General features: G+C 44.7%; 1 protein-coding gene across 1 annotated transcript in view; it reads right to left on the bottom strand.

The window, feature by feature from the left end:
• The window catches only part of NEDD1 (NEDD1 gamma-tubulin ring complex targeting factor), a 109886-nt gene that overhangs the window by 37646 nt on the left and 46930 nt on the right, over positions 1-25310 (bottom strand). Inside the window, exons 4-11 of the mRNA XM_075344745.1 lie at positions 17592-17708; positions 17309-17449; positions 16989-17218; positions 14363-14561; positions 10347-10533; positions 9951-10082; positions 8835-8882; positions 47-249 (exon numbers count right to left, since the gene is read on the bottom strand). Coding sequence (XP_075200860.1) covers positions 47-249; positions 8835-8882; positions 9951-10082; positions 10347-10533; positions 14363-14561; positions 16989-17218; positions 17309-17449; positions 17592-17708 — 1257 coding nt within the window. The remainder of the gene's footprint in view (positions 1-46; positions 250-8834; positions 8883-9950; positions 10083-10346; positions 10534-14362; positions 14562-16988; positions 17219-17308; positions 17450-17591; positions 17709-25310) is intronic.

Below are 25310 nucleotides of genomic sequence, written 5' to 3'. Positions count from 1 at the left end.
GCAGGATAACCTCTTTAACAGACAAACAGTTTTGTGTGCTGATTACCTGTTTGACATTCTCGTTTACGTCCTGTTTTACAATATATGGCTTTCTTGTTTTAAGCTCTACATCTTGGGGCTCATCTTCTTCTTTAATGGGACTTCCAATAATTAAGTGTAAAGGAGAGGAATGCATCCCTTGAGTATTGGAACCTACAGGATGTCGTCTTGAGGCAGGAATTGCACTGAACTGAGCCAAGTAATCAACGTCTACGATTAAAACAACCATAATATAAAGTATTAAAAAAGCATATCTCTTTCAATAGTACCATCTACCTCCGGTCACTTTTAAATCTCAGATGGTACAATAACTCGCAGTTCCCTTTCAGCTGTAAAAATGTGAAACTTTCACACTCAGTAACAGGTTCAATATGTTTTTCCATTAAAGACTACATTCTGTTGATTAGTTTTTAGTTAGTTTTTGATGTTGCAAATTTTCTGCATCATTTCTGCACCTATTTTCTAAACTAAGTAACTTGTGTATTTTTTCCCCATTGTGTTTTTTTTTTTTTTTTTAACATGCTTTTTTTAGTGTAGGGTTTTTGTATTTTGTTTGGAATGTCATTTTTTTAAATTAAAGCGGATGTCCACTACTTGGATAACCCCTTCTCATTTACCTTGTTCCCCCCCACTAAAATAAATAAGCCTATACTTCCCTCCGATGTTGAATATAGTGAAAATCACAGTCTCCTTTGAAGTCCAGCCACAGGCAGGTTTCAAAGGAGAACTACTATGACAAGCATGTAGGTCTTCAGCAGACCCCTGCTCTCAAAGCAGGCAATAGGCAACCCATGATGACACGGGCGCACCGATGGGGGCTTAGAATAGCGTACCCACATGCCAGCGCATGATAAATGCAGCTGTCAGAGGTTAACAGCGGGATTTAACAGGTTAACAATCGCGTGTTCCCTCCACCCGCTATTGTAAGAGGCAGGTCTTGGCTGTAGTACAGCCAACTAAATAGGTAAGTACGACACTCCAAATCAATTTAGGTGCACAGATCGGGTCGAACCCCTTAGTAATATCAGAAAAATACTCCAGCACACAAAAAGCAATGGTGGTTATTTATTGTGAACAGTCCAAAATATGTGCAGTACGTGTGATGTTTTGGTCTATTGGGACCTTCCTCAAACATGCAGTTAGGCACACTGTAATAAATAATGAGTTATGCAGTGCTGTGGTAGTGCAACCGTGTCGCTGTAGTGAATGGACAGATCACAATAGACAACTAGCTTTGCTTTATTTTGAGGGTTGGAGTATTTTTCTGATATTACTATTTGGTTGGACCCTATCTGTGCACCTAAATTGATTTGGAGTGTCGTATTGGCTGTAATACACAGACATTACCAGCAAAGTATGGGGTGAGCTTACCCAATGAGCCCGCTCCATAATCCCGCTAGCGACTTGCGCCGTACATGTTAAAGGGAAGTTGTCAGAAGAATCAACCCTCCTAAGCCGTCTACATGGGTATGTAGGTCATGGAAAGCTGAACAAAATTATACACTATACTTTGATATCTGTGATCCAATGTCTTATTCCAGAGAAATTCACATTTTCTTTATATGTAAATGATCTGTTAGGATCTCTGGGTCAGACAGAGTTGCACGAGATTCTCCAGAACGCTCTCTTTTGTATAAAGAAGGGAATTTTGTTTACTTACCGTAAATTCCTTTTCTTCTAGCTCCAATTGGGAGACCCAGACAATTGGGTGTATAGCTACTGCCTCCGGAGGCCACACAAAGTATTACACTCAAAAGTGTAAGGCCCCTCCCCTTCTGGCTATACACCCCCCCGTGGGATCACGGGTTCCTCAGTTTTAGTGCAAAAGCAAGAAGGAGGAAAGCCAATAACTGTTTTAAAGACAAATTCAATCCGAGGCACAACATCGGAGAACTGAACTGTTCAACATGAACAACATGTGCACCCGAAAAAACAAACTCCCTAAGAAAACAGGGCGGGTGCTGGGTCTCCCAATTGGAGCTAGAAGAAAAGGAATTTACGGTAAGTAAACAAAATTCCCTTCTTCTTTGTCGCTCCTAATTGGGAGACCCAGACAATTGGGACGTCCAAAAGCAGTCCCTGGGTGGGTAAAGGAATACCTCGTGATAGGGCCGTCAAGCGGCCTTCTCCTACAGGTGGGCCACCGCCGCCTGCAGGACTTGTCTACCTAGGCCGGCATCCGCCGAAGCGTAGGTATGCACCTGATAATGCTTGGTAAAAGTGTGCGGACTCGACCAGGTAGCCGCCTGGCACACCTGCTGAGCCGTAGCCTGGTGCCGTAATGCCCAGGATGCACCCACGGCTCTGGTAGAATGGGCCTTCAGTCCTGATGGAATCGGAAGCCTAGCCGAACGGTAGGTGTGAAGAATTGGTTCCTTGATCCACCGCGCAAGGGTGGATTTGGAAGCTTGCGACCCTTTACGCTGACCAGCGACAAGGACAAAGAGTGCATCCGAGCGACGCAGAGGCGCCGTACGGGAAATGTAGATCCTGAGTGCTCTCACCAGATCCAATAAATGCAAACCCTTTTCAAACTGGTGAACTGGATGCGGACACAAAGACGGTAAAGTGATATCTTGATTGAGATGAAAGGAAGATACCACCTTGGGAAGAAATTCTGGAATTGGACGCAGAACTACCCTGTCCTGGTGAAACACCAGGAAGGGAGATCTGCAAGATAACGCCGCCAGCTCGGACACTATCCGAAGAGACGTGACCGCCACTAGAAAGGCCACTTTCTGTGAAAGACGAGAAAGGGAAACCTCCTTCATAGGCTCGAAAGGCGGCTTCTGGAGGGCAATTAGAACCTTGTTCAGATCCCAGGGCTCCAACGGCCGCTTGTAAGGGGGGACGATATGACAAACCCCTTGCAGGAACGTGCGTACCTGAGGAAGTCGCGCCAGGCGTTTCTGAAAAAATACAGATAGCGCGGAGACTTGACCTTTAAGGGAGCCAAGCGACAAACCTTTTTCCAACCCAGACTGCAGGAAGGAAAGAAAAATAGGCAATGCAAATGGCCAGGGAGAAACTCCCTGAGCAGAGCACCAAGATAGGAATATCTTCCACGTCCTGTGGTAAATCTTGGCGGAGGATGGTTTCCTAGCCTGTCTCATGGTGGCAACCACCTGATGAGATAAACCTGAGGCCGCTAGGATCCAGGATTCAATGGCCACACAGTCAGGTTCAGGGCCGCAGAATTCAGATGGAAAAACGGCCCTTGAGACAGCAAGTCTGGACGGTCTGGTAGCGCCCACGGTTGGCCTACCGTGAGGCGCCACAGATCCGGGTACCACGACCTCCTTGGCCAGTCTGGAGCGACGAGAATGGCGCGGCGGCAGTCGGACCTGATTTTGCGGAGCACTCTGGGCAATAATGCCAGAGGTGGGAACACGTAAGGTAGCTGGAACTGCGACCAATCTTGAACTAAGGCGTCTGCCGCCAGAGCTCGGTGATTGTGAGACCGTGCCATGAAAACCGGGACCTTGTTGTCGTGCCGTGACGCCATCAGGTCGACGTCCGGCATCCCCCAGCGGCGACAGATCTCCTGAAACACTTCCGGGTGAAGGGACCATTCCCCTGCGTCCATGCCCTGGCGACTGAGAAAGTCTGCTTCCCAGTTTTCCACGCCTGGTATGTGAACTGCGGATATGGTGGATGCCGTGTCTTCCACCCACGTCAGAATCCGCCTGACTTCCCGGAAGGCTTGCCGACTGCGTGTTCCCCCTTGGTGGTTGATGTATGCCACCGCTGTGGAGTTGTCCGATTGAATTCGGATCTGCTTGCCTTCCAGCCACTGTTGGAAGGCTTGTAGGGCAAGATAGACTGCTCTGATTTCCAGAACATTGATCTGAAGGGTGGACTCTTTCCGAGTCCACGTACCTTGAGCCCTGTGGTGGAGAAACACTGCTCCCCACCCTGATAGGCTCGCATCTGTCGTAACCACTGCCCAGGATGGGGGTAGGAACGACTTTCCTTTTGACAATGAGGTGGGAAGAAGCCACCACCTGAGAGAGTCCTTGGCTGCCTGAGAAAGGGAGACATCCCTGTCGAGGGACGTCGACTTCCCGTCCCATTGGCGGAGAATGTCCCATTGTAGTGGACGCAGATGAAACTGCGCGAACGGGACTGCTTCTATTGCTGCTACCATCTTTCCTAGGAAGTGCATGAGGCGCCTCAAGGGGTGTGACTGGCCCTGAAGGAGAGATTGCACCCCTGTCTGAAGCGAGCACTGTTTGTCCAGTGGAAGTTTCACTATCGCTGAGAGAGTATGAAACTCCATGCCAAGATATGTTAGTGATTGGGTCGGGGTTAGATTTGACTTTGAAAAGTTGATAATCCACCCGAAACTCTGGAGAGTCTTCAGTGCCACGTTCAGGCTGTGTTGGCATGCCTCTTGAGAGGGTGCCTTGATAAGTAGATTGTCCAAATACGGGATCACAGAGTGACCTCGCGAGTGCAGGACTGCTACTACTGCTGCCATGACCTTGGTGAAGACCCGAGGGGCTGTCGCCAGCCCGAAAGGCAGAGCTACGAACTGCAGGTGTTCGCTTCCTATAACGAGGCGTAGAAAACGCTGATGCTCTGGCGCAATCGGCACGTGGAGATAAGCATCCTTGATGTCTATTGAAGCTAGGAAATCTCCTTGAGACATTGAGGCGATAACGGAGCGGAGAGATTCCATCCGGAACCTCCTGGTTTTTACGTGTTTGTTGAGCAGTTTTAGATCCAGGACGGGACGGAACGACCCGTCCTTCTTTGGCACCACAAACAAATTGGAGTAAAAACCGTGACCTTGTTCCTGAAGAGGAACGGAAGTCACCACTCCTTCCGCCTTTAGAGCGGACACCGCCTGCAGGAGAGCATCGGCTCGGTCGGGCGGTGGAGAAGTTCTGAAGAAGCGAGTTGGAGGACGAGAGTTGAACTCTATCCTGTACCCGTGAGACAGAATGTGTCTCACCCAACGGTCTTTGACCTGTGACAGCCAAATGTCGCCAAAGCGGGAGAGCCTGCCACCGACCGAGGATGTGGAGAGAGGAGGCTGACAGTCATGAGGAAGCCGTCTTGGTAACGGTTCTTCCGGCTGTCTTTTTTGGGCGTGATTGAGTCCGCCAAGAATCTGAGCCCCTCTGATCATTTTGAGTCCTTTTGGACGAGGAGAATTGGGACCTGCCTGAGCCTCGAAAGGAGCGAAAACCAGACTGTCCCCTCCTCTGTTGGGGCTTGTTTTGTCTGGGTTGAGGTAAGGATGAATCCTTACCCTTGGAGTGTTTAATGATTTCATCCAAACGCTCACCAAACAAATCGGTCCCGAGAAAAAGGCAAACTGGTTAAGCACTTCTTGGAAGCAGAATCTGCCTTCCATTCTCTCAACCACAGGGCTCTGCGTAAAACCACGGAGTTGGCTGACGCCACCGCCGTACGGCTCGTAGAGTCTAGGACAGCATTAATCGCGTAAGACGCGAATGCAGACATTTGAGAGGTCAATGGTGCCACCTGCGGAGCAGATGTACGTGTGACCGTGTCGACCTGTGTAAGCCCAGCTGAAATAGCTTGGAGTGCCCATACGGCTGCGAATGCTGGCGCCAACGACGCTCCAATAGCTTCATAGATGGATTTCAACTAGAGCTCCATCTGTCTGTCAGTGGCATCTTTAAGTGCCGCCCCATCTTCCACTGCAACTAAAGATCTAGCTGCAAGCCTGGAGATTGGAGGGTCCACCTTGGGACACTGTGTCCAGCCCTTGACCACGTCAGGGGGAAAAGGATAGCGTGTATCTTTAAGCCGTTTAGAGAAACGCTTATCTGGATAAGCGTGGTGTTTCTGGATTGCGTCTCTAAAGTCAGAGTGGTCCAGAAAAGTGCTTAATTTACGCTTGGGATACCTGAAATGGAATTTCTCCTGCTGTGAAGCAGACTCCTCAGCAAGAGGAGCTGGTGGAGAAATATCTAACATCTTATTGATGGACGCCATAAGATCATTCACTATGGCGTCACCATCTGGTGTATCCAGATTGAGAGCAGCCCCAGGATCAGAATCCTGATCAGTTACATCCGCCTCATCACCCATAGAGTCGTCCCGCTGGGACCCTGACCAGTGTGAGGAAGTAGAGGGCCGCTCATAGCGAGCCCGCTTAGGTTGTCTGCGACTGTCGTCCGAGTCAGAGCCGTCACCCTGGGGTGCATGTGACACCCCCGGAGCTCCGAAGTGTTCCAGCTGAGGGGGACTAGGGGGCAATGATTCAACAGTGCCCATGGTCTGAGTTACTGGTCTAGACTGCAATGTTTCAAGAATTTTAGACATAGTCATAGACAATCTGTCAGCAAAAGCTGCAAACTCCGTCCCTGTCACCTGGACAGCATTCACAGGTGGTTCTCCCTGGGTCACGTCCAGCAGAGGCCCCGGCCGAGCAATTGCCACAGGGGCCGAGCACTGCACACAATGGGGGTCAGTGGAACCAGCCGGTAGAGCAGCCCCACATGCGGTACAAGCAGCATATAAAGTCTGTGCCCTGGCACCGTTGTTTTCTGCGGACGACATGCTGTTGACTCCTTGAGTAATCTAGGAGGGTATATAGCAGAAATCACCAGCGACCGTACAGTGTAAAGTATTGCCAGCACAAAATACAAAGTACACTATGGCACAAGTGGGGGTGAGCCCCTGAGGGCTGCTTACCGCCCGCTGAAAAGCGGGTGTGAGGTCGCAGAATCCCGTGTCTGGGTCTCCCCGTCTCCCCTCTGCAGCTCAGCGTGCAGACAGGAATGGCTGCCGGCGTTCAGTGAAGAGGGGCGGACCGTGGGCGTGCCACAAACAAAAGTGCGGGAAACTGCGTCCCTCTGTGCCTAGTGTGAGGGCTGGAGTATGTAAAGCAGACTCCAGCCCTCAGCGCTGAAGGTCTGTACAGCGTCCCGCCCTCCCCCTGACTGGCAGGTGTGGGGGCGGGAACGAAACGAACTAGGCCGCAAAAGCCGGGGACTGTAGTAATAAGCGCGGCCGTCATATATGCACGGCCAGCGCGGAAGTCCCCGGCGCACCACAAATCCCAGCCGCGTCGCAGTGAACGCTGACCCCAGCGGTCGGCTCGGCCGTTCGTACTAAGTCTACTCACTCAGCAGAGCTGCAGTGAGGAATGGCACAAGCGCAGCAGCGCTGTTAACCCCGGCGCACTAACACACCCAGCAATGCTGTAGTGTGCGTGCGGTATGCACGGGGACACGGAGTACCTTGATGAAGCAGGGCCCTGTCCCTGAGGAAACTCCGCTCCAAATCCAGCAGAGGGGCTGTGGATGGAGCACGGTCTCAGTGCCTGGAGACCGGGAAAGTCCCACTTCACCCAGAGCCCTAATGGGGATGGGGAAGGAATCAGCATGTGGGCTCCAGCCACCGTACCCGCAATGGGTACCTCAACCTTAACTAACACCGCCGACAGAAAGTGGGGTGAGAAGGGAGCATGCTGGGGGCCCTCGTATGGGCCCTCTTTTCTTCCATCCGACATAGTCAGCAGCTGCTGCTGACTAAACCGTGGAGCTATGCGTGGATGTCTGACCTCCTTCGCACAAAGCATAAAAACTGAGGAACCCGTGATCCCACGGGGGGGTGTATAGCCAGAAGGGGAGGGGCCTTACACTTTTGAGTGTAATACTTTGTGTGGCCTCCGGAGGCAGTAGCTATACACCCAATTGTCTGGGTCTCCCAATTAGGAGCGACAAAGAAATAAGCTCTGGAGGCAGATTCACAAGGAGATGTGTACGGCCCATAGATCTTAACAGCTTAGGTGCACATCAGAAAAACATGGATTTCTCTGGGATAAGACATCAGATCGCAGATATCAAGGCATCAATTTATTCAGCTTTCTATAACCTATATGCCCATATAAACGGCTTAGAAGGGTTGATCATACTGACAGGTTCCCTTTAAAAGGGAATAACTCAAATTAAGCCTACAGAAATCAAGAAAGCGTAATGTTTGACAAGTGGCAACTTTAAATTCATGATGTGAAACCAGAGAATGCCAGTTTTAGAGAAATAAAATGCATTGAGCAGAAAATACCAAAGCTACACATTTGGCCATGACACAAACAATACCCATAGCCTAAGGTCTGGGGCTCAGTAAGGCTGGGTTCACAGAACCGTATCTGCTCCAGGTGAGAAAAATAGTCAGATTATGCTAATCAGAGTGGGATCCTTTTTCTCGTTGTCTGCATGAGCCCTAAAGAGTGATAGATTTCTGGTGGATTTTGCACCAAAAATCCTAAACAATGAACTACACAAACCTGATGCAATTTAGGACACGTTTTGGATTTTATGAGTTTTCAAAAAGTACTCCCAGTAAAAAACCTTATCAACTATTCCCTTCTAAATCTGTCTGTAATAAAATTTAGGTGCATAAATATACTTAATTGTTGCCATCTTCCCCACTTACCAGAGTTGCGGGACTGCTGCTTCCGCTAATGTTCCTCTAAAGACACTCAGAACAAGGCTTCATAGGTTTACATTGTGAAAGCATGTTCTGATCCTGTGTGATCCGGCAAGTCTGAGGTCACATGACCCAGAAGAGGGCCAGAGTGAAGCTGGAAACATGGGGAGATGGCGATTTGTAAGCATGGAAATGCACCCACACTAAAGAACAGACAAATTTAAAAATATGAACTGAAAAAGCAAAACCCTGAAAAACACGACAGTTTTCAATGAAAATTAATACAGAGAGGTTTATATGGCTGAAGAGTCTCCGGTTCAGAGAAGGTCCCTGATTTTGGACCTACAAGTATTAGACAAACATATATGGAGAGCATCACCTACCGTTTCCTTTAGATGCAAACTCTTCCATTAGTCTAAGGTGTGAAGCATCTTGAGGAGAAAAAAAAATAGACATTGTAAGCATGTGTTTAAACATCGTATTAGCAATTTAACTTCAAATTCCATGTTAGGCCACAATTAAGTGAAGCAGATCTGTTGCCGATTCGTTTGGTCTTTCAAAACCCGATTCACACACACAGATTTACTTCCTCAGCATGCATTTGTTGAGGGTTTGCAACAAAGTATCAAATCCTCAAATCTGAAGCACAGTTCGTATATAACATAAAAGGAAATAATCTGCTCCATCTTAACCAATGTTCTTAAATAACCAAATATGTTTAAAGAGATGAGACTGTCAGCACAGAATAAATGTACAGACCAAATACAGGCACCCGTGCATCATAGTGGGGCCAATCATTTAAGCCCACCTGCTTGTTTTCTCTCCATCTCCACTCCCTCCCTTCTTTGATTGACAGCTTTGACTTCATAGAACCAGAGAAGGGCAGAGATAGATGGAAAACAAGCAGGTGGGAAGGAGCATTTAAAGGGGTACTCTGAGGAGATAAAATAAAAATATTCTATTGTACCTAGCCTCACACTATAAAGATGAGACACACAGTGCAGTTCTATATCCTCACAATACCTGTAATTCAGTGTGATAGGAGCTGCTCTCTATGGTCCCCCCCTCCCTTCTTGGACGTTACATGACACCTCAGGGTCGTGTCTTGCTCCCTGCTATCAGTAACAGCCAGCCCCCTGATATCTGCTTCTGTCACAGAACAGAGCGTGTGACCATTCCCCCTATTCTCAGACTGCAAAGAAACAGCTATTATCATGCTGTTACCAACAGCATGGAGCAGGTCCCCTTATATGTGAAACGTCTGAAAGGGGAGGGGGAGCAGACAGAGCAGCTCCTGTCACACTGAATTACAGGTTAAGGATAATAGAACTGCATTGAGCATTCTATCTTTATAGTTTATAAAGGTAGGGACGTTAGAAGATTCTTCATCTCCCTGGAGTGACCCTTTAAATGTTTGGCCACGCCATGAAGCACTGAGCGCCTGTACTTGGTGTGAACCCTCATTCTGAGCTGGCAAGCTCTTTAACAAGCAAACTTACCATCACGAACGGGAGAAAATATGTCACCTAGACTACTTCTTCCAAAGGAATCTACTGACGCTAAGTCTGCTGTTTTAGCATAGTCTGTTTCTTTTGACGGTATTACGTCAAGACTTGTACTATGTGGAATACCTAAAAGGAAGTAATAAAAACTTAAATTAGTAAAGAAAAACAATTGAAGATCCCATGACAAACAATGGGCAGTATTTTTAAAAACAAATAAATGACCATGTTGCCTATAACAACCGGGAACATTTTAGCTTTAAATTTCGCAGTTCTTTGGTTACTATTTCCAACAAGAAAAGTTTTCATATTAGACAAGTTAGACTAAAAGTTTACCATTCTCCCCCCCCCACCCCCAAAAAATAATGGTAAAAACACAAAACACATTTGTACCAGGTTTTTCACTATTCAGTTCACGTTCTCTAGCATCCACTGTCTCCGCCGCTATTTGTGAAGGCGCTGGTAGTGTTACACTGGATGGTAAATCTTTTATCATGTGAGCTCCGCTTATAGAAGCAGTTGACTTGGTTGGGGCCTTCTTTGAGGCTACTAAAGATGATTTACTTGATCCTTTACCGGTCTAAAAACAAAGGATATATATATAACTTTGTTAAACAAAAACATAAATATATAATATTAACATATTAAAATACATTTCTTTACTCCACTCATTAAATAGTTATAGGTGTTCTGAAGTTTTCCCGATCCATTGGTTAGGAGATATTTTTACGATCGCCAGGGGTTTGACTACCGCAGCCCCCACCAGTCCTGAGAACCTAAATGGAGCAGAAGTTAATCATGCGCACTACCACTCCATTCATTACTACTGAGAGAGGTGGAACATGCACAGTACAGAGCTTGGCTGATCTTAGAATGAATGGAGAGGCAGTGCACATGATCAACCTCCACACCATTCAGCCCCAGGATCGTCAAAGCTCTGGTCCTCGGGATCGGTGAAGGACATGGTGGTCCTTTGGATAGGAGATAACTTTCAAACTTGAGAACACTCCTTCACATGCTAGATCAAATGCATGCATTTATAAAGTGCTGCTATTCCTTCATAGTATTTCCTTAAGCTGTGCAGAGAACTTTCAACACTACCCCATACACACATGCTTGAGCATACTGAAAAATATCCCATTCAAATAGCAAGCAATAGGAGTTTTCAGTTACACACACACAAAATAAATATATATATATATATATATATATATATATATGTATATTACATATTTACAATTTATTAGTTTTTTGTGTTCTAAAGGTGTATTCCAATAAATATATTTTATGTTCTATCTAAATATCTTTATTATTGTATCATAAAAATGATTAAATGTCTGATGTTCACATTGTACTACAATAAATTTTTCACTTAAAAATATACTAAATATTATTTAGTATGTTTTTGTTGAAAACTGTTTTTTGCCACTGACAGTGTTATATATAACACTATGTAATACACTATGTCAGGGGCAAAAAACAATTTTCAACAAAAACATACTAAATAACATTTGTACAGTCTGTGAATTTGTTCTAAGAAAGAGTTGCCTCCATCAGATCCTCCTTCATAGGTGACCTCAAATGTAACCTAATAATTTTAAGGCTAGAGAACAACCTCTCTACACTAACTTGGGTTGGAGGCAAAGCCGTATCCACATGGGCAACAGCTCTAACAATTTCCGGGTATAAAGGAATTGCCTCATGCACAGTCAGTTTTGATGAACCGTTGACTTTTTCTATTTCTTTGAGAGCAAGTGAAAAATGTTGCTGAAATATGGTCAATCTGCTGCTATAGGAAACGGAGTGATATCTTTTTCCTTGCAGTAACACTTTGCTGCTCCATGTCATCCAAATACTTGTCAAAGTTAAACTTCTCATCTGATAAGGATGAAGATATGGCAGCAGTAGCATTGTCAGGCCCCAAGTCCTCTTGCGCCTGGCAGTCCTGTAGCCGCTCATCCTAACTGCTACCTCAGTCAGAGCTTCTTTTCCTTAGTAAGCTGTTGATCATCAAGCAGTATACGATGACTTGGGTCCACAAACAGCTGCCAGAAGAATTTTATTTTCCAATAGCTATGTCTCTCTCCGTTTCATTGATGCAGAAATGCCATCTGTGATTAAACCTCCTCTTTGGGTCAGGCAAAATAGCAAGTTCTTCCACTCCCTTATGAAAATGCCAGGAATTAAATCCTCAGCTTGTAAATTTTTAGTCACGGTAAATGGGTGATTATGCAATTCCTTCAATTCAGCCACCTGTGTCCATTGACCTTCATTTAAGGTTACTTTAGGGTTCACCATATCTATAAGAATTGATTTTAGTTCAAGCAATCGCTCAGTCATTAAATAAGTGCTGCCTCACCGAGTGGCTTGATCAACAATTGCCCCTTTCCCAGCACGTCTCTTCAAGATGGAATCAATTTTAGGGGTTCTGGCGGCAATAACCAACTTCCTCACTTTTCCAATCAGATTTCCAGCATGTCCGCCCAGTTTCACACATCCGGCTTTTTGCCAGTTTGGCGGATGTAGCGCACGCCAGTGCAGTACGATACAGTACAGCGACAGCGCCACAACTTCCGGGTCACATGAAAGCATGTTTGTCGCGCTGCCACTGTACTGTATACACAGTACTGGAGTGCGCCGCATCCGCCAAACCGACGAAAATACGGATGTGTGAAACCGGGGTCCCTCTTGCAGACTCTCTCTTATTGCCAGCTGCAGCATGTGCATAACACGATCATCTAATCCTAAAGTATCATTTTGCTGTTCTTCTGTTGTAATATCTGCTTGTTCCTCAGTTACATGAACATCACTGTGGCTCCATCTCACACATACTGAATCCTAAATTTTCTTCTAGCTGTTGTTCATTACTCTCATTCATCAGTTTAATTGTACTTATGTTTGAAGCATTGTTCGTTACAATGGCAAGAACCTGTTCTTTTTTGTGTTCTTAATCTTGCAGAACTTTTTCCACTAAGGCCTGGAGAAACTGGCTGCTGTGATGAGCTTTAGTATCTTTTACTGCCAGTGTCTTACTAACAATTTCTTTCTTGTCACAAACATATCGAACATTGATGGCAAAATAAGTCAGTGAAATGCAGTGACTCTGGGCATCCCAGCAAAGGCAATGGGTTTCAAGATAGGACATTCAGACACAGCAATTTGTGAGGATCCTCACAAAGAATGAGCATGTCAGTTTGTGTGGTGTTTTTCTAATCTGCTTTTGCTATTAGCATTATTTATGAGCTCAAAAACCATTCAGGTGATGCGGTTTTTTAAAAAGCTGATCTGCTTTTGCAGCTGAAAAACGTATCCTCAAAAAACGCAGCAAAAACGCTGTGTGTGAATGCAGCCTTAGATCAGGAATAGAACAGACATTTATAGGACATTTCATAAGTTTCCCAAATTCCTATAAAAAATATTTTCATCACACTCTGCATTGTACTACTGTCCCCAATTTATTATATATTTTAGGAGTCGGAGTCGCTGCATTTTATACCGACTCCACCAAAATCAGCTCCGACTACGACACCACGACTCCGACTCCACAGCCCTAATTTTAAGTGCATCTAACCCCAAAACAAAGCGTGTTAACGTACATTAGGTGCAAGGATAACACGTATAAATACAGAGCTCAATCAAAAAAGTATATAGGCGTTTACTACAGATTAGCAAACCCGTGGAAGTTTGGTTCGGTGGGTTCAGCCGGACTTTATCTAATGTTCGGATTGGGACAAAGAGTTAATCTGAACCCCAATGGAAGTCACTAATTGGGCAGATTGGGTCTCCGCCCACATGCAGCCAGCCATAAATAGAGCACTTCCGGGGGCGGATGGCCATGGTTTTTTTTCATTTTTTTTTTGCTGTACACTACATCACGCTGTTGTTACTCCCGGTGTGAGAAATTGAGAAATTCACTGGTAGCGGCTGAGCACTGAGTGTTATATGTTATAATTTATTAAGTACTTGAACTACAGAAGAAAAAAAAAAAAATTGAGTGAAGCTAAAAGTCGAGCAGCTTCTGCAATGAGTCCAGAAATTGTTGACCAAAGCACCATAGTACAGGAGAAACTGTAGGGTGACATGAAAAAAAAAAATCAACATGTTAATAAGACAAAAAAATAAAAAAACAGTCATTAGTGTTATATTACGCCTTACATTTTCAAGCCTTCCTGATGTGAAAATTTTGCACTGGACAGTTCAGCTGTGCGTAACAAACTAAGATTGGCAATCCTGAACTGTGATCAGGAATAATTATCTGTAGAAGAACGCATTTTTAATTCAGGCACTAAGAGCCAAGCTGAACAATACGAAATCTAAACAGCTTGAAAAATTGGATCAAGCTCATACAGATAAGAATGGATTCTGCATCATACAACAAGAAAATAGGGCTTAAACCCAACAGAACTCACTTTGTGTGCGCTGCTATGCTGGAACTGAATGCACTGCACAGATGTTTTATGAGCGTTCACGGTTTTGATCGGTGAGCTTAACATTCTCAAGTCATAAAGGTAAATTTTTCCACGTGAGGAGCCAACTGCCAGTGTAGCACCATCAGGCATGAAGTCTACAGCAGTCAGAGGTGAATCAGCTACAACTGTTTGCAGAAGACTGGAAGAAAAAAGAAAAGTTTACAAATCCGTATTTTTCGGACCATAAGACGCACTTTTTTTTCTGCAAATGTTGGGGGAAAGTGGGGGGTGCATCTAATGGTCTGAATATAGGGCTGCGGCCGGGAATTAGGGTGTTGCGGTGGAGCGAGTCATCGGTGGCACGAGCAGGCTGTAGCAGGCTGCCGTGACCACGTGGGCCCGCTCATTACATATGCACGCCCATCATCTCTCAGCTCTGAAGCCGGCGCTGACAGGTGGGCAGAATGATGGGCGGGAGGTGCGGGCATTTTAAAACAGCCTGCCGTGCTCACCCCTGGCAACTATAGCCTGGAGTGATCATGTGCAGCTGTATTCACTGTCCCCGTGCATCATCATCAGCGCGGGGTGCAGTGAATCAGTACGGCATACTCACCGGCCACTTCCCTGCAGCACCGCAATCTCCTCCAGTCTGTCGTCAGCTGATCTGTGTAGAGAGCGGTGAGCACAGCGATGACGTCATCGCTGTGCGCGCCACTAGTCACGCAGGTCAGCCGGCAGACAGAAGGACGAACGATGTTGCAGGGAAGTGACCGGTGACGGCTCCACACAGATCAGCGGCGCTGCTGCCGCCACAGACAGGGGGAGGAGCAACGCTGCATGGAGCGAGGAAAGGGGAGTATAAAAGTTTATTTTTTTTGTGTGATACAGGATACATGCCATATAGCAGGATGGATGGCGGTATATAGCAGGATGGATGGCGATATATAGCAGGATGGATGGGAGTATATAACAGGATGGATTGGAGTATATAACAGGATGGATTGGAGTATATAACAGGATGGATTGGAGTATATACCAGGATGGTGGTATCTAAGCAGGATGGGGGTATCTAAGCAGGATGGGGGTATCTAAGCAGGATGGGGGTATCTAAGCAGGATGGGGGTATCTAAGCAGGATGGGGGTATCTAAGCAGGATGGGGGTATCTAAGCAGGATGGGGGTATCTAAGCAGGATGGGGGTATCTAAGCAGGATGGGGGTATCTAAGCAGGATGGGGGTATATAAGCAGGATGGGGGTATATAAGCAGGATGGGGGTATATAGCAGGATGGGGGTATATAACAGGATGGGGGTATATAACAGGATGGGGGTATATAACAGGATGGGGGTATATAACAGGATGGGGGTATATAACAGGATGGGGTATATATACAAGGCAGGAGGATCATTACCAGGATGGGGTACCTTAGCAGAGAATTTGGGGACATTACCCCCATAACAGTGTAGGCAGCAGATCCTCGCACCATAACAGTGTGTCATGACCACATTTTTTGCTTAAAATTTTATTTTCCTCCTCTAAAACCAGGGTGCGTCTTATGGTCCGATGCGTCTTATAGTCCCAAAAATACGGTATACAATAGCAGAACTATTTTGTGATGCGCTGCCTAATCTTTGAAAAGTTTTCTTCAATCAGACAACAGTGGAAGGCAATTGCAATATTTTTCGTTTTATATGACACACCCCAAATTTAGAGAAAAATAAAAGGTAAAAAAAAATAAATAAAAAAAAAAGGGGGGGTGTCATGTGAGCTATGTGCTGCTCTGTGCTGTGGGCTGCAGGCGGTGACGCAGGCGACATCCTAAAGGCATCGATGGTGCTGGCTTCAAAGAAATGGTGTCCGGAGTCGGTGCATGCGCAGACTGAGTTATCAGCTCACTGACAAGCAGAGATCTCATGTGCACACCAATTTCCTTAAATCTGCTGCTGGGACATCAATGGGCAAGAGGTGGCGCGTGTGCAAATGAGATCTTGAGCCGAGAGCTCCATCTGCACAAGCATTAACTCCAGGTGCCATTATTTGAAGACCGCACCGCCGACGTCTTCACAAGATGTCCACTGCCTCACAGCCCATAGCAGCACAGAGCAGCGCACAGTCTGCAGCACACAACCCGCAGCATCGCCCCTGACGCCTGTCAACATTTTCCTCCACCTTCCAGTAACATACATTCGGATTCTAAGATGCATCCCTCATTTTGCTCCCAAATTTTTGGGAGGAAAGGTGCATCTTATAATCCAAAAAAATGATAGATTATAAGTCCAACAAACCAAAGACTTGCAATGGTGAATATGATTCTTGACTCCGACCTAAAATTGACGTCTCAGGTTTTTTTTGTTTCTTTTTTGTGGACGCTCAGGTTACAAAAAAAAAAAACATCGAAAACCTCATAAATTATAAAGGGTTTGTGTTCCAACTATGAAACCACAAATAGGACAAATGTCAAAAAAGATTTCTGAATGAGGTGTAAGTGAGAGGTCAGCTTGGGCAGGCATAAGAAGTTTGTGTAGGACTACAGACTTTGGTGGAGAGGTGTCAAAACACTACAAATAAATAGTGAAGTTGCCAAAAAGTGCCGAAATAGATCAAGAAGACAAAATTTAAACACTTACATTTTGCTGGACACATCGTAACATATAATTCTTTTATCCAATCCAATTGTGACCATCAGAAGATCATTTACTGGAGAGAAGCAGATTCCTGATGCTGGGGCCTTGTGAGCGCTGTCAAACATATGTACGGGATTCTGGCTATGTGCATCCCATAGCGTCACGCTGCCACTGTCAGATGCTGCTCCAAGTAGAAACTTCTTTACATGGGAATATCTCAAATGTCGAACTGGCTAAAAAAAAAAAAAAAAAAAAAAAAAATATTGTCTTTAATAAAGAGAACATTAAGGTACATAGAAATGAGGACACATATATATAAATACCTGACTGCTGCCATGACCAAAAGGCGCACTGGATAAATTGGTAGTAACATTATATAACATGATTTCACCACTCATGGAGCCCGAGGCAATATAGCTGTCATTCCCATTAAAAGTAACTGAAGTGATCTCATCTTTGTGATCCTAAAATAAAAGAAAAATAAAAAGTTTCACAAAGAAAGGTCACGACTATAAGTAAAATGTACTAACTTGCAGCTGCAGGCGATTCAAGGGACTGCGATTTAGACCAAGTCATTCGCACCGAAAATAATGAAAAACTTCTTACCTTCAAGGATCGATGTAGTCTTTTAGATTTTAAATCCCAGATGTTCACGGTGTTATCAAGGCCTCCACTGACCACATACTGCGAGATGGAGCTGAAATTCACGCATGTCTGTCTTTTCTAGTAATTGAAAGATTTTAAAACAATCACTAACAAAAGACACAAGTTCAATCTCATCCAAAGCCATTCTAGCAATTCATACACAAAAACACCTACGTTACATCATGCGCAATGGTGAATACATTTGATTGAGTTGGAGTAATCCGATGTTGCAGCCTGCATTAAAACACGCGGTTGCATTTACAATCTCTTTTTACCTTCAGAGCAAAAAATCTTGAAATATTTATTGCTTGCACACTGTGCACAGAGATTGACCTGGTGATATGTATTCTGGGAATAAAAGTCTTTACACCAGACACTGAACAATAAATGGATGTATGAGAAACAACCTGCCCCTCAGCATTCTAGGAACTATACTACGCGGTCACAAATATTAACCGGTTCCAACTTGAAGACAGACCATTTTTCCTTTATATATGTAATGTTGTTAATGCATAAGGTTAAAGTTCTCATTACTCAACTGGTTTCCTTTAATTAACAAAAGTATAAGGCCTAAACAAAATTTGCATTTACTATATCAAAATAATAGCTTATATAAAACATTTGTAAAAATGGTGGTACAGATATAGGGAGCGGACAGAAATAATTCACATAAATATTTTATCTATTCCATATAATTCACATATTGGTATGTAGAATATAAAGTGCCTAAGTGCTAGATGTAACTTAAAGTGTCTACATGCAATAAATATATATGTTCATATAAAGTGTCTGTTTTTTTAAGGGATATAGCCCATCATATACATTATCAGAGGTGTTGGTAGAATATCTCAAGTGAGTCTATGTAATCAGGAGGCTGGCAATGGTTGAAGATCAATGGGCATAAACTCATATGTCGTAACCAGATAAATAACTTTAGTTCATATATTAGACTAATAAAGCACTTAAAAGGGACTCTCGTCTGCAGGTTTCTGCAATTTAATCTGAAGAGAGCATGCTGCTATAGTTAAAACAGAGACTTCAGCCCTGTGTCTGTTCTCTCACAGTCCTTTTTTGTTTACCTGTAACGTTCGCTTATGCTCGTTATCTTTATTATTAGTGGGTCTCAGCAGCCATGAGCTCTAGTCCGAATCCATCTCCTTCTGTGATTAGTAGCTTCTGTTTATGGAAATGTACACTGAAAACCTTGTGTGGTCGGGGAAAAGTTCTCAGAGCTCTGCTACATGCAAAATCTAAAATCGTTCACTGTGTGAGAACGGCTGCACACAGAAATAAGTGACACATCGTTGAACACAGAGCCTCTTTGCCTACATCACGCTACTCTCAGATGAGGTAGCAAAAACCTGCTGATAGATGCCCTTTAATAAGGCACTAGCTAAAAACAGTATACAGTGCCTAAAGGCCCCGTCACACACAGAGATAAATCTTTGGCAGATCTGTGGTTGCAGTGAAATCATGGACATATTGTTCCATTTGTACACAACCACAAACCTGGCACTGATTGTCCACAATTTCACTGCAACCACAGATCTGCCGCAGACTTATCTCTGTGTGTGACAGGGCCTTAAGTGCTAAATGCAATTAAAAGTGCCTACATGCAATAAATTTATGTGCCCACAAAGTTTCACTGCTCCTTTAAGGAATATAACCGATCATAAGCACTATGAGCAGTATTAGTAAAATATCTCAAATGAGTTTATGTATTCGATTAGCTGGCAGTGGTTGAAAGTCAGTAGGCATAGTTCAGATGCAGAGAGCATTACATAGCTATAGTGTGTATGTTTAAATAGTAAACCACTAAGTAAGACACTTACTAAGATAAGGTAGTGAGCGTTCCGTCCATTCCCTCCGCACCAACACACGTTTCATTGGAGCGGAGGGAATGGACGGAGCTGGATGATGTGGAGGATGCAACATCCATAACCTTTTTATATCATGTGTTTAGTATAGCAGTAGGACATCATTCTGCATTTATTACCTCATCAGCCTCCTAATGAACCAGATTGGGGGAAACACTTTAAGGCATAGGCATTTGAAGTAGCAACATCACTCTCTATTAAGTACCCCTCATTTATTGATTTTGTAACAGATATATTGTCAGTTACAGGGCCTTATGAGGGCCAGCGGGGGACAACCGCCGTAGAGCAGGGGCACCACAACCTTATGTTAAATCCTCCATTGGTAGGCAGGGTGCACTGATATAGGTGCATCATTAGTGGGAGAGAAGTAAATGTTTTTATCATATTCATCACTATTTGCATGTTGTTTGTCCTATTTTAAAGTATATCAATAAACTTATTTTTTCTTTACAAGAGGGATTAACCTACGTGAGCCTATATCTGTAGCATCATTTTTACAAACGTTACATAAATTGTCTATGATATTAATATATTAAATAAAAAAAAAATATTTTAGGCCTTATACTTTTTCTGTTGTGCTGTTATATGAATCCTCAGTTCATGGCCTTTCAGTTATTTAAGAAAGGGTGCACAGTGTTAACTGGTTTCCTTTATTGCAGGGATGTACAACCTTTTCTAGTTCAGGAACCTCATGTGACACTTTAAACCGATTGCAAAGGTTACAAAATAATAAAGTGGTATTCTGAGCTGGGACATTTATAAAATATTGCAATCAATATAGCTTTAAAGTGAAAAGAAGACACCATCTTGCTAAACCTATATCCCAACATGTTGATCCAGAGGAAAACAATAATCCCATGAGACAGATGCTATTTGCCCCTTAGGGGAAAAAAAAATCCCTTTCCGATTTCACAAACGGGAAATCAGACTAGTACTCTGGATCAACGTCCCATCACAGAATTTAGAGCCCATAACCTGCAATATAATATTTTTCAAGAAAGTTATCCAGAACCTCCTTGAATTTTTATAGTAAATCAACCTATCCAACATCATGTGGTAGAAAGTTCCATAATCTCACTGCTCTTACAGTAAAGAATCGCCATATGTGATGAATAGTAAAACTTTTTTCCTAGACGTAGAAAATGTTCCCTTGTCATTGATGCTGGCCTAGAGAAAGATATCTGTACTGTCCATTCATATATTTCTACATTGTAATAGGATTGCCCCTAATGTTGTTTTTTTCCAAACTAAATAACCCCATGTTTGATAACCTTTCTTGATATTGAGGGTCACTCATTCCCTTCGTTACCTTGGTTGCTTTTCTCAGCACCCAGTCAAGTTAAGATATGTCCTCCTTACACATTGGGGCTTAAAATTGTGCACCCAAATTTGTACAAAGTATTCTAAAGTGTTGGATGCATTAGTGACCAATAAAGAGGCAAAATATGTTCTTGTCATGAGAATTTATTCCTCTATTAAAAGGGAATCTGGCAGCAGATTATTGATATATAACCTGACGCTAGAATGCTGTAAAGGTTAAGACACAAAGTTCAGGCATGACTGTATTGTCACTGTCCAATCATTTGTTTACTGCCCATGTTATTTTTTAGCAGCCTGACCATCATTGCTGTGGCTAACTGGCTGGTGACATGTTGTCCGGCACACACCCCCCTCCTCTGACTGACACCTCACAGTCAATGAACAATCTCTATAGAGAGCCTGGTGTGGGAGGAGACAGCTCGGTGTACACTTCTACATGACAATCTAAAAATGCACATTGTGTCAGAACGGCTGCACCCAGTAATCTAAGTAATACATTGTCGGGTTACGAATCTCTTTGCCTACATTATGCTGCAAAAACCTGCTGACAAATTGCCTTTACTGAATTCCAATATTTTAGAGTCCTTGCCAGCAGCTGCCTGGCACTGATCAATAGAGTTTGCCGTCCAACCATACATCCAAGACTTTTTCAGTGACTATTTTACCGAGTGTTTTATCATTTAGTACATAATATTAAATTTTACTTTCTTGGCCCAAGTGCAAACCTTACATCTATCTACATTAAACTTCAATTGCCATTTCTCAGTCCAAGCCCGAGTTTAACATACATCCCTCTGTAATATAAAATAATCCTTCTTTATATTGATTACCTTGCAGCGCTTAATATCATCTGCAAATACTGAGATTTAACACTATGTCTACTACAAAAGCATTAATCAAATAAAGAGAGACCAATACTGATCCCTGTGATACAGCGCTGTTGATTGTGACCCAATCAGAATTAATAAACACCCTTTGTTTCGTATAACTCAGCCAGATGTTAACCTAATTACACATTTTCACGTAGTCCCATTGTTTTGAGTTTATGTGCCAATGTGGCACTGTATCGAATGCCTTTGAAAAAGCCAGATATACAACATGCATGACCTTCTTCTGGTCCAGTCTGGAACCTACCTTACTTAACTTCTCATAGAAGCTTATCAGATTCATCTGACAGGACCAATCACTCAAACCCATTTTGATGTTGGGTCATGAGGTAATTCTTAGTAAGATACAGGATAGCATGTCTTACAAAATTCTTAAAGATTTTGTCAAGAGATTAAAACTTATAGGCGTATGGTTTCCAGGCTCAGTTTTTGACCCCTTTTTTGAATATTCGTATCCATTTGCTATGCACAAGTAATGTGGTACACACATCCTGTTATAATGGAATATTAGAAAAACGGATTTTTGTGTACTCACTGTAAAACCGTTTTCTCTTAGCCATCATTGGGGGACACAGGACCATGGGTGTTATGCTGCCTATCCATAGGAGGACACTAAGTAGATGCAAAAGCATAGCTCCTCCTCTGCAGTATACACCCCATGGCCGGGCCAGGCAACCTCAGTTTTAGTACACAAGCAGTAAGAGAAAAAAAAAAACAGTAAAAACTTCTCAACAGAGGAACATGAGAAAAAAAAAAAAAAAAAAAAAAGAGAGTCATAACCAAATAAGGTACTATGAGAACCAAGGCCCAACAGGGCAACAGGGTGGGTGCTGTGTCCCCCAATGATGGCTACGAGAAAACGATTTTACGGTGAGTACACAAAAATCAGTTTTTCTCTGACGCCTCATTGGGGGACACAGGACCATGGGACGTCCTAAAGCAGTCCATGAGTGGGTAAACAATGCAACCCAAGGACTAGGAACCAGTCCCAGATAGCCAGGAGCGCCTACTGAGATAGGTACTCCACTATCGTTTGCAGAATTTTCCTACCTAGGTTCGCCTCAGCCGAAGCCTGGGTAGGGATTTAGTAATGCTTTGAAACAGTATGTAGGCAAGACCAGGTCGCAGCCTTACACCTCTGTTCCACTGAAGGCTGATGCCTAATGGCCCAAGAGGCGCCAACTGCTCGCGTGGAATGAGTCCGCAGCCCACTAGGAATGGGCTTAAGTTGCAAGCGGTAGACTTCCTGGATCGCAGAGCGAATCCAGCGAGCCAGCGTTGCCTATGAAGCTGCCTGTCCTTTCTTAGGCCTTTCAAGAATGATGAACAAGGAGTCTATGTTCCTAAAGGGGCTGTCCTGGGTACGTAATATCTGAGAGCCCTCACAAGATGAAACCTTTCCACCCTATGGACTGGGTGTGGACAAAAAGGAAGTCAGAACAATGTCCTCGTTCATATGAAACGGGGAAATAACCATAGGAAGAAAATCCGGAAGGGGGTGTAGAACCACCTTGTCCTGATGAAAGATCAGAAAGGGTTCGCGGCAAGAGTGATGCCAGTTCCGAAACTTGTCTGATGGACGTAATCGCCACTAAGAATGTTACCTTCCAGGAGAGAAGAGCAAGAGAAGATTACTTAAGAGGTTCAAAAGGGGACCTCTGGATACCGTCCAAAACGAGATTGAGGTCCCATGGGTCCAGCGACCGTTTATACAGGGAAACTAGATGGGAAACACCCCTGAGGAAAGTCTTGACTTGCGGATTGCAAGCTAGGCGGTATTGATAGAATATTGAGAGAGATGAAACCTGCCCCTTAAGGGAGCTGAAGGTCAACCCCTTTTGCAACCTGACTGCAAAAAAAAAAAAAAAAAAAATCAAGAATTCTGGGGATCGCCAGAGGTATAGGTTGGACATTAGATTCCCTGCACTGGGAAAGGAAAGTTTTCCACGTACGGTGGTAAATATGGGATGAAGGCCGGCTTTCGGGCACTGTACATGGTGGAGATGACCGCAGGAGAGAATCTCCCTCTTGTTAAAGTCCAGGTCTCAATGGCCAGGCCGTCAGCTTTAGGGCTCTGGAGTTCTGATGGGAAATGGGCCCTTGGGTCAGCAAGTCTGGGATGCTTATGAGGCGCCATGAGCAATTGTACTAAATCAGCATACCAGGCGCACCTGGGCTAGTCCGGTGCTATTAGTATCACCGGGACTCCTGCCTTGATCTTCCTGATTACTCGCGGCAGCAGGGGCAGAGGCGAAAAACATGTAAGTTGGACGGAAACGACTTCAGGAGACTAGAGCATCTGCGCCAATGGACTGTGGGTCACGTGACCTGGCTAAGAACGCGGGTACCTTTGCGTTGAACCATGAGGCCATTAGATTATTATTAATTATTATTTATAGAGCACCATTAATTCCACGTCTGGTGTACTCCAGTGAGTGCAGATGTGTGGGAACACTTCTGGGTGGAGAAACCACTCTCCGGCGGCCAGGCGTTGGAGACTTAGAAGGTCCGCCATCCAGTTCTCTACTCCCGGTATGTGTAACGCTGAAAACACAGACCCCCCCGTCGATTCGGTCCAGGTGAGGATCCTGAGGACCTCGAGATAAGCTGTCTTGCTGCTGGTACCTCCCTGCTGATTGACATTGGACAATGCAACAGCTGTGGCCTATTAGACCCGAATCAAACGACCTGCTAGCAGAAGGGGGGGTGACCTGAGCGCGAGAAGATCGCGCCGATTTTCAGGATGATTTCTGGGAAGGGAAGACTCCTGGGGTGTCCAACGTCCCGAAGCAGTGTGGAGCCAGTACGCTGCTCCCCAGACTAAAGAGGCTGGCGTCCGTGGTCAGGAGTAGCCAGTCCACTTGGGGGAGCAAACCTCCTTCTCGATATGGAAGAGGACTGAAGCCACCAGTAAAGCACATACCTGACTGAAGGTGTCAGGTGAAAAGTTCGTCCAAGGAAAAGGGGCTCTTGTCCCAGGCAGCTAGAAGCGCAAGCTGCAGTGGGCGGTGGTGTGGCTAAGCGAGCAGCACTGCCTCTATAGCCGCCGCTATCCTACCTAGCACTCTCATACTGAATCGTATGAAGTGACAGGAGTACGTAGAGGGCAGTGTACCGCTTGTTGTAGAGCGGTCGCCTTGACTTGAGGGAGAAATATCAAGCCCCGAAGAGTGTCCAGGGACATGCCCAGGGAGGTGACGGATTTTGATGCGACCGGGGATGATTTGACTGGAGTCAGAAGCCGCCCTAAGCGGGATAGGGTGCCCACAGAGATCTGCACGCTGGTTGAGCCCTTGATGAGGAAGTCATCCAAGCAAGGCAGAACAGCCACTCTCCTGGCGTGAAGGGCACTCATGGCGGCCGCCATGACCTTAGTTAAGACCCTTGGTGCTGTGGCAGAGCCGAGGGTAGGGCCACAAATGAAAATAAGAAGTCCTGAACCGCGAAGCGGAGAAACTTTGGTGAGCTGGAGCGATGGGTATGTGCAGGTAAGCGTCCCTGAAGCTAGGGAGGCAAGGAATTCTCCTTCGACCATAAAGGTAATAATGGACCCTAGGAAGTCCATTCTGAATCTCCTTATGTGACGTTTGCTCAGG

This window comes from Anomaloglossus baeobatrachus, chromosome 4, assembly GCF_048569485.1.
Source record: "Anomaloglossus baeobatrachus isolate aAnoBae1 chromosome 4, aAnoBae1.hap1, whole genome shotgun sequence".
NCBI lineage: Eukaryota > Metazoa > Chordata > Amphibia > Anura > Aromobatidae > Anomaloglossus > Anomaloglossus baeobatrachus.
This window is presented reverse-complemented; position numbering and strand designations above follow the sequence as displayed.